This window comes from Electrophorus electricus, chromosome 11 (genome assembly GCF_013358815.1).
Source record: "Electrophorus electricus isolate fEleEle1 chromosome 11, fEleEle1.pri, whole genome shotgun sequence".
NCBI lineage: Eukaryota > Metazoa > Chordata > Actinopteri > Gymnotiformes > Gymnotidae > Electrophorus > Electrophorus electricus.
The window spans coordinates 18,199,727-18,209,726 of record NC_049545.1 but is presented as its reverse complement, the minus strand read 5'-3'; the positions used below and the strand labels follow the sequence as shown (position 1 = coordinate 18,209,726).

The following is a 10,000-nucleotide window of genomic DNA, read 5'->3' as shown; positions in this document are numbered from 1 at the left end:
CTACAAAGTGGTTTCCTTTCATTATTAATTTAGCTCCATGGTACCTATAATGCATTTAGACAGAATACCGATAGCCGATAGGACCTGTCTGTACAAATATTTAACACGGGAAAAACGGATATGGACGGGACTAAATTAAATGTACCCCCTGGCAGTTTAACAGGTTTAACAGCATTACTTTGCTTGTGCTTAAATTTTGAGCATATCCGTTAAAGAAACGTGTCACTTTACAGTCAGATGTAAACATTATCATTATGTTAACCGCAAGCCATAAGCGCGACAATCCATCCAGTGCAGTGAAAGAAAAATGTTTTGTTTTGTTTTTTACCTTTTCTTCTCGTGTGCGGCTCCTGAAGACATGATTTAATGAATGCCACCACGGGTCGCAGCCGATTAATGACTAGATCAACTCGTGGGGCGCAATTCCTAAAACAAAGCCCGAAATAGTGTCGAAAACGTGAAGTCAGAGCATCTGTCCGCTAAACTTTAACGAACTTAACGAGACGCTGCGCCGGTCGCTCGCGCTCCAGCCTGGCTCGAGCTTCATCTAACTACGCTTTTACCGATACACGTCGCGAGAGCGTAGTCGCGGTCACATGCCAAGCCACCGGGAGCGCGCTGGGCTTTAAACGCGATTCTGTTTTCGCTTTAAAACTTCAGTGCCGGAGAAGCGCCTTCTGACGGGATTACTGGATCGTGAACTTTCTTAAAACAAAACATACACGTCACAGCCCATATTCCTAAAACTTGGAGACAAAGACACTGTTAGGTTTCACACTTCGCTACTTCCGTTAAGACTGTGGGCTAGATTTCAGCAAAGATGAGCGTTTTGCCGAACTTGCAGCACGCATCACAACATCCATTATATCTTAATAACCAAATAATTATTTATTCGGATGGAAAAGCGCGCTTCCTCATGTCATCCGTCACCTGCTCCTGAAACAAGAATAGGGGGGGGGAATTTTAAGGCGGTTCGAGTGGGAGTGCTGACTGTAAAACTCCACGAAGAAAGGGACGTGTCGGTCTCTCTTGGATGCGAGAGCCGGTACTGCGGCCTGGCACGGCACTGTCTTCCTACAGGGTGAGAACGTGCGGACGTGCATGCAAGCCGTGGATTCATCCCTTCCCAGCAGAGGCAGCGAAATTCCGCAGCAGTACCCAATGAATATCCCTGGCCCCGCAGACGGGAGTGTTACCCTCGCCCTGTTGGAAAGAGCACAGTGTCCTCGCGTGAACCCATTTGGAGCCCTCGTATGACTGGCCGGTAGATGGGTCAGGGTATTACTGGAAAACAACGTTTTTTTCCTACATTTTTCCAAGAAATGATGGAACACTGCTTTAAAAGTGTAATTAGTTGCAATCGCACAGTCAAAAGCCTATAAGATTCTCGATAAATATGTAAAATAAACAGTAGTTCAAATGAAAGGAAGCTGAAATCAGGTTCAGATCCAGTTTAAATTGATAGATGCACCAAAAAGAAGGATTTTACACACAAGGTAGTTGCACATCCACATGCACTGACCCCGACTGGTTAACATAAAAACAGTCTGGATGAAATTGCCTCCAACATGCCAATATTAACCTTAGTTAGATGTGATTGAGCTTTTAAATTCAGAGTTTAGGTTGTATATTTTTATGAAAAAGTGGAACCAGCCCATTTACATTAATGGTCAAATACAGTATGTATGACCAGCAGCTGAAGACAAAATGACCTTCATGAAAGGCAAGCAGTAGTTTTAAAGAAAATAACTTTTTAAAAATTAATTATCCTACAATTGTAATGTCATTTAGCATGTTGTAATGCTACTTACTTTAAGGGCTTCAAAAACACTTTAAGGTTAATTGAAGCAGAGGCTGTGGGAGAAGTGTCACTTCTTCAAGCTCAGAGTTGCTTCTTCTTTTTACACAGAGGATCTCTGACACTGGAAAAAGTGAAGCAACTACAGGGAAGAGAGGATTAAAGGGAAGAATAAAATCACCATCCATTCTGTTTAGAAAACAGCCGGTAATCAGCCCAGTTCACTGAACCTGAAGGTGACAATATGAAAGCTTAAGCCCGAGGACAGAGGGTATACACTGAGATGCCAGCCCAAGTGCTTCTACTCTAGTTCTATACTATCAGTCTTCTGCTGTCAGTTCTATGTACTTAAAAGTTAATACACCAACATCTTGTTCTGTGCAAAGTTATGCCATGTTTCCACTGGTTTCTTTCATGAATGACCAGTTATTGTTTTGCCTTTTTAAGGTGGTTTTTTGCAAATATAAAACTATGTATGTCAGTATATGCACTATTCATAAATGTTGGCATAGTATTGGTGCCAAGACCAGGTGATCTCACCTTAGAATGTCCTATAAAATGCTTGACAGCCTATCGAGCGCACCTGTACGGCAAGGTGTAATCTATTCTTGAACCAACCATCACCGATGTCTGTACACAGCCGCTGCACTCAAGTTTCAAAACAGGAAGAAGCACTATTAACCAACCCCGCCATCCATCAATTTGAATGGCTGGATCCAGAAAAACCATTAGAACAAGATGTTTCCAGTCAAATGGCGCTCGCACCAAGATGGATGCACAGCACCAGATTGCCAAATCGAGCTACAAGGAGCGGGGATCGATAAAATGTAATTATGGCCCATTGAACATGGTAATGGCAGAAAAGTGATACGGAGGCTGGGGAGAGGGAGCCTAATTGCGTAAGGCATGTAATGAATTATACACCCAGGCTGCCTCGGCAGAGGCTGTTGCCAGTGCAGAAAAAAATCTGGCCAAATTGTGTTTTGTTTTGCGTGTATCACTCTGGGACATGGTGTGGATGGACAGGACAGCAGAGGGAATGTTCCGGCATGGTTCTGGCATAGGTTATCATTGATCATACTACAGCTGCTCCTAGTGACTGCATGAGAGAGGCTAAATACAGTGGGAGAAAAAGAGAGAGAGAGAATGCAACATGACTGTAACTGGTCTCCTATTTGTGGCATGCCTTTATGTTCCACCACTCATTACATTTGCAGGCACGTGTTCAAGGCAATTAGGGCAAGGTTAACTCTGGTGTGGCCTTCACATACACACGTGACACTTTACCAGGAGAGCAGGTTTCAGACCCCATTACTATTAGCCAGGTATCCTGCAGCCCGTTGGGGAGAAGAAAATGGGCTGTTTGCACTTTGCTTCTATACCCAGTTATGTACAAAAGCGAAAACAGGCATGTAAAATTGGGCTTGTGAACACAATCTCATATAAATGTGATTTTTTCAAATTCAAGAAATAAACTGGGACAGAAATGTGTTCTATCTTTTGTTCTTAGTAATCCTATCACAGCTGACAATTATTATTATAACAAATTTGTGTGTACTTTTGACACCTGTCAATGTAATATTAAATTAAAAAGGTACAGATTAACAGGGCTCATGTTGCCCAAGTAGCTGGAGTTCAGTGAAGACTGTCTTAGGAATCCAGCTACCACAGTCCATCTTACCAGAGTCACACGGTGCACCTCACAGTGTTGTGACTAACCTGCTGTTGTGCGGCACCAAACCTCATATTTAGCCCCCGGATAAAACAGTAAAGCACCCTTGCGCGCTGCAAACCTGGAATTTTCCATTCTCTCCAGCGCCTACTCAGCAACAAGTTTCTGGGCTAGAACCATCATTAAGAGAAGGTTTTAGAAAGAGCATGTTGTTCAGTCAAAAATGATAATTTTCAAAGATGGATATACCTTGTAAATCTGAAAAGCATCAAGATCTGTTCAACAGCACATTCTGATAACTAAAAGGGTGGTAATAATAAAATCTTAATTTTAGGTGTAAGGGAGGATGACTCTCGGGACCACACTACTCCTTTTACTTTGAGTAAGATGCATCTGCTGCTGGCTAAACATTTGTTTAACGTTTTCACCCAAAATAAACCTCCAAGGTGTCCGAAAGGAGTTACAGGTGGCAACTATTCTCCATCACAGTTCTAGCACACTTTTCCTGATGGAACAGGCGCGAAATGTTTGAGTTCCCGTTTTTGGCTCCATGGACTGTAATCGTGACGAGGCACTAGACTACTGATCTTAATGATGCAGGGTAGGGTAGTCGCGTTCTCCCACTCATCTTAGTGCAAATATTTCTTCATACGCACGAGTCCACACCTTGGACTATTCTAGTAAAATACAGGCAGCTATGAACAAAGAGGAACAGGAAGAGGAAGAGAGAGAGAGAGAGAGAGAGAGAGAGAGAGAGAGAGAGAGAGAGAAAGAGACTGTAGAATCACTCACTCACTGTTATTACTTTGGCTTGTGTACTACTGTTGCTAAATAATGCAACTCCTATGCCTGCAACTAACCCCCACCTTAACCTCAGAAACCAAAAGGAAATATTTTTTCGTTAAAGAGTGAAGTATATACCCCCCCCCCCCAACCAACACACACACACACACACACACACACACAACTGTGTGACAGCACATTCTCAAGTGGATTCATCTATAATCAGTTATAAGTCTGATAAAGATCTTTTTGATTTTGTTTTATACTGAATGAGATGGCACCCAAAATACGAGAACAGAGGTCAAACACCACATCATAACTTTTATTCAGGAGTACATGTGTGAGCGAATGGAAATTTTCGGCAGGGTGAGACTTGATGCTTAAACTGACTTTAAAGGCTTTTTAAAGCCTTTTAAGTGTTGAGGGGGAGGGGCATATTTCAACAACAAATGTACAAATGCTAAAACCACAAACGTGCGCAATAGGGTGAAACACTCCACCTTTAACCTGCTCTGTTGCTCAAACATGTGAAAGAACCAGAGAAGAGTGAATTGTCATCCCTGTTTCCCCCCACCCGACCCCAGATTCCCCCAGTGAACCCTCATGGCAGTGCGGGTGCTTGACACAGTACACATGCACTTTAGTGGTGAGGTGTTGCATAATTCAGTGACCCCTGAAAGCTAATAACAGAGGCTGCTAGCATTTCATAACACTGGCATACGCTGCACTGAGTAGTCTGACAACCTTGGAAAGGATTCAAAAGTAGTTCTAAGTGTCATCATTACTTCTGGAGCATGGGTCCTCAATGAATCCGAGTGCCTACAGTTCCACGAGTTGCTGAGTTCTGCCAGGATTCAGTACAGTCAGATTGTGGGGGTTGAATTATGTCTGGATTCAGTACAGTCAGAGTGTGTGGTGAATTATGTCTGGATTCAGTACAGTCAGACTGTGGCGTTGAATTATGTCTGGATTCAGTAAAGACAGAGTGCAGAGTTAAATGCAGTGACCGTATGCACAACATCTCAAGGCAGAAAGCAGAAAGTGTCTCGCTGTTCCATCTCTGTGATTATTGGAGGTTGTGCCATGACAGCTTTGCATTCATCCATGCAATGGAGTCACTTAGAAACTTGGTCTACACCACACTTCATTAACACTCAAGGTATTTAAAAAAGGATTAAGCATAATAAATTATAAATAAAGTTTAAAGGCAAACCTCAAGGTGATTAAAACAGTTGCAAAAAAAAACTGCCATAGAGAATTTGCATTAAAAACAAAACACAGATGAAACACACTTCAGATAAGGGGACTTGAATTTGGGAATAGATCTATCTGGATCTAATGAAGTTTTGTTTTTGTTTTTTTACATTTTTTACTGACAAATCTGAATCCATCCTAATTTAAATCTCTTGGTTATTCCACCATATCTTCTCCCACCTAAAAAGTCACACAGAGAGGGTTACATGAGACGGGTAACAACAGCTTTAGCTCAACGCTAGTGGACAATTCCAAAGCTTCCAGTGCCGCACCGCTCATACTCCTCCTGTGACATCAGCGGCACCCCTCGTGTTTCCAGCTCTCCTTACGGCACCCCCTGGTGTATCGTCTCTAGGATGGGCAATACTGGAGCAGCTCCGAAGATGTGAAAGAGAAGTTGCAGAACTCGTCCTGGTTGATGGCGGGGATTATGGAGTCCTCAATGGGCGTGAGAACGGCTTCCTCCTGTGTGAAGTCGGGGTCGAAGTTATTGACGTCTTCTGCGGTTTTCTGAGTGTGAGACACAATGCCATGTCAACCCCAGATAAGGTCGGGATGCATTTATCTGCTATTAAAAGTTATGAATATACAACTGACTCACAATACGAAGATGCAGTTTTAGATATGCAACTGAAACCCAACAAACAAGACTCATGACTCATTCTTTGAATCTGACTCACAATTCGGGGTTTGAACGGCGGCTCCAGCTCTCGGCGGTTCAGCTTGTCCCAGTCAATGCCACTGAAGAAGGCGTGGCTAATGATTGCGTTTTCTCCACCCTCCACTACCACGCAACCCAGGCGGCGAGATGGGTTCTTCATCAGGAACTATAGGAGGAGCAGGAGCAGGTCATTTCCTGCTTTGACTGCCAACCATAACTTACCTGCAAGAGTTACCTGTATTTAACATGAATATGGCGTAATGTGTAATCTACACCTTACCCTACACTTACACAATTATACTTGTACATATATACTTACATGTGCATCTCCATTTAAACAGGCGAATGTGTTAACGAAGGCCAGCTTGTGTGGATGTAAACACACGTTTGTTGGTTGGTACCAAAACATGCCAAAACATGTTCCTGAAGCTAAGAAAACTGTCTAAAGTACTTTAGCCAATCTTGCCTGCTGTCTCCCTATTAAACAGCTCCTGCTGGTTTAGATATGCTGAAGTTAGTAAACCCCAGAATAACTGCTACAGGGATTATAGTGAAAGATTACAGAGGATGCAGGATGATGAACAGCAAGAAGGAAAGGCCAAAAGGATGTACAGTCACGGTTAAATATGTCTGCGCAGGTGAAATTAATATAATATAAAGGCAAAGATACAAAGACTCTAACGGGAAGCTTTACGTGAAAAGGGACATGCGTTTAGATTCCTTAATCATAGGCAGCACTCCACTTTCTAGCACCCTATAACGCAATATAATGAGAGAGATTACATCTGGGATGTGTGAGAGAGAGAGAGAGAGAGAGAGAGAGAGAGAGAGAGAGAGAGAGAGAGAGAGAGAGAGAGAGAGAGGGAAAGAGAGAGAGAGAGAGGGAGAGAGAGAGAGAGTGAGACATTGCTTTAGGGCACAGACAAACTGAAGGATTTAAAGGCCAAAACAAATTAAAATGAAAAAGTGCCAGGGTGGCTTAAGGGGTTGGCTGAAATTTGACAAATGGTTATGGCATTTGCCTCAGCTGATTAAAAAACACACTCTCTCCATCTATGTGTGTGTGCGTATTTGTGTGTGTCTGTATGTGACCGTCTGTGTGTCCATGTCTCTGTCTTTCTCTGATGCCTGTTAAAACAAATTACTATATCCCCGGAAGACCACCTAGATGGTCTTAAAATAAAAGTAACAAAGCACAAATGAGCAAACAATCGAAAAATCGACCACATACACAACAAACCACTTTATCTCAGACAGACATCACACTATTACAGAATGATAACATTTCTGGCTGATTGAAGGAAAAATCACAACTCAAGGCACATCTTGCGTAATCTGTTAGGCTGGAGAAAATTAATGGAAGACGAAAGGGTCTGCGTGATTGTGTGTGTGTGTGTGTGTGTGTGTGTGTGTGTGTGTGTGTGTGTGTGTGTGTGTGTGTGAGCGCATATGCTTTTGGGGGACATAGATGCTATTTCCTTTATTATTAGCTGTAGTTGTGTGTGACCAGTGAATTTTGATGGGATGGTTATATAAGAGTATCGAGTGCGAGGAAAGCAAGAGAAATAGAGAGGGAATTGGGGGCACAAGAGAGAAAGAGAGAGAGAGAGAGAGAGAGAGAGAGAGAGAGAGAGAGAGAGAGAGGCAGTGAAACAGGCTCAGCCAGCTTTACATTCAGGCTAATAGATCAATAGGAACTGCCCCTAACCACAGGTTACAACGGTAGACCATCAGTCCTGCAACCCTACAGCTGAGTGGGGAAAACCAGTTCAAGCCGGATGAATCACTACCCTATTAAAGGAACCAATCACCTTAGCACAGGACTTGGCACAGGTTGCCAGGTGAAGAAAATTTAAGTCACTGAAATGAAGACAGACAACAGAAAAGGTGGTGATCTCATCAATTAGGTCCAGCCTATAAGAAAGAGCTTTGAGGTATGCAGCTGCTCACCATGGCTGTATTTCTAAGATTTTGTCATTTTGTTTTCACCTGGGGCTTATGATAGTTTAGATACATTGCCACTTAAGGTGGTACTCTGCAAAATGGCAAAATCTCAAAATGTGTTATGCCATGGTTCACCAGCGAATGGCAACCTTCTTGAATGTAGCCACCGGCTAAGGCTGGGAGCACAATTTACCGCTTTGAGGATGTCCACCGAGCAGGCACTGAGCCAGGAGGCGTAAACAATGTCTTCATTCAGGATGCACTCGAACAGGTCATCCTCGTTCTCCGCTTCAAAGGGGGCATGGCCTGAGAGCATTTCGTAAAGGAGCACGCCCAGAGCCCACCAATCAACTGACGGCCCATACAACATCTCCTGCAAGATCTATAACACACACACACACACACACACACACACACACACACACCAAATGATTATCACAAATCCACAGGTAACACATATAATAATACATAAGAATAAGGCAGGATACATGATCCCATTTGACAGCAGAGTAAAGAAGCCAGCAACACAAACTGCTCTGGTAATGGTATGAAGTGGCTACGTGGAAAAGATCAGATTCCACCTAGACCCACCTCTGGGGCGATGTAATCAGGCGTTCCACAGAAGGTTCCGGTAGCATTGCCCTCAAATATGCCCTCTTTACACATGCCAAAGTCTGCTAGCTTACAATGACCGTCCTTATCCAGCAGCACATTATCCAGTTTCAGGTCCCTACAACCCAGACACACACACACACACACACACACACACACACACACAATCTAATATCTACCAGGTTAGCACGGTTTCTAAAGCTCTCATGAGCGGTTCAGTGCTCACACACTGAGAATACGATGCCAAGGAGTCCAAACCCTTGACAGAAGTGTGTGTGTGTGTGTGTGTGTGTGTGTGTGTGTGTGTGTGTGTGCATGGTAGTTATGATGTTTGCTTATTAATGCTTCTACTGCTGGCAAGCACAGGAACTATTCAGAGAAACAGGGAAGCAGCAGGTGTGGCGATGAGAAGGAAAATTACTAAGAACATGCACAAACACAAACCCCCATAACACACGCACACACACACACACACAAGACACACCGCATACGTATATGCATGCAGATAATAAATAAAGCACTAGAATCCCTTTGCATATATATACATATGACACATAGCCATAGCAGACCCATCAAGGGGTAACCATTAAAGTTCTCTCAGGCTTTCTGCAATCATCACACAGTGATGTGTGTGTGTGTGGGGGGGGGGGGGTTGACCTGTATACAATGCCCTTGCAGTGCAGGAAGATGAGTGCAGACGTTATTTCAGCCGTGTAGAACCTGGCTCTGTTCTCCTCAAACTTCCTGGACTTCTGAATATGGAACATTAGATCTCCACCATTTACAAACTCCATCACAAAAAACAAACGCTCCTGAAGGGGAAGGGCAAAGGAGGAGAGACAGACAGAGACAGAGAGAGAGAGAGAGAGAGAGAGAATATTACATCAACTATCCTTGGCTGGACCTCCCCTGAGACATGGCAATATAATCTAGAGTATCAGAAAATTCAATACAGGTGAGGTCAGACACTGACAGACCAAAGGTAGCTTGCCCAATTAAAATCTCCACATCATCTGTGCAGAAATAATCTCACTCACATACACACACACACACACACACACACACACACACACACACACACACAAACTCCAAGAATAGCCTCAGATTAGCACTGCAATGAGAGAGTGAGGTTTGCAAAGCTCACTCATAACTACACACCAGGGGTAGAAAAGTGCAATTTGACTGAGGCGTCAGCATTGCAGCATCTATTTTTGATTCTGAGGCCGAGAGTCAATTCAATTTTCGATATTGGAGAGATCTATTTGGGTGGGACAAA

General features: G+C 43.4%; 2 protein-coding genes across 4 annotated transcripts in view; both read right to left on the bottom strand.

The window, feature by feature from the left end:
* The window catches only part of hif1aa (hypoxia inducible factor 1 subunit alpha a), a 17,630-nt gene extending 16,927 nt beyond the window's left edge, over positions 1 to 703 (bottom strand). Inside the window, exon 1 of one of the 2 annotated variants that reach the window (XM_035531378.1) lies at positions 329 to 703. In XM_035531378.1, the coding sequence (XP_035387271.1) occupies positions 329 to 360 (32 nt within the window). In that variant the 5' untranslated portion in view covers positions 361 to 703. The remainder of the gene's footprint in view (positions 1 to 328) is intronic. The other variant, XM_027008264.2, reaches the window with a different exon arrangement.
* Positions 704 to 4,554: 3,851 nt separating this feature from the next.
* Positions 4,555 to 10,000, bottom strand: part of prkcha (protein kinase C, eta, a) — a 21,267-nt gene continuing 15,821 nt past the window's right edge. Inside the window, exons 10-15 of one of the 2 annotated variants that reach the window (XR_004776644.1) lie at positions 9,382 to 9,536; positions 8,704 to 8,842; positions 8,306 to 8,494; positions 6,188 to 6,334; positions 5,780 to 6,017; positions 4,555 to 5,687 (exon numbers count right to left, since the gene is read on the bottom strand). Coding sequence is in view for 1 of the 2 variants with exons in the window: in XM_035531380.1 (XP_035387273.1) it covers positions 5,859 to 6,017; positions 6,188 to 6,334; positions 8,306 to 8,494; positions 8,704 to 8,842; positions 9,382 to 9,536 (789 nt within the window). In the remaining variant the exon portion in view is untranslated. Of the gene's footprint in view, positions 6,018 to 6,187; positions 6,335 to 8,305; positions 8,495 to 8,703; positions 8,843 to 9,381; positions 9,537 to 10,000 lie in introns of both variants that reach the window. The other variant, XM_035531380.1, reaches the window with a different exon arrangement.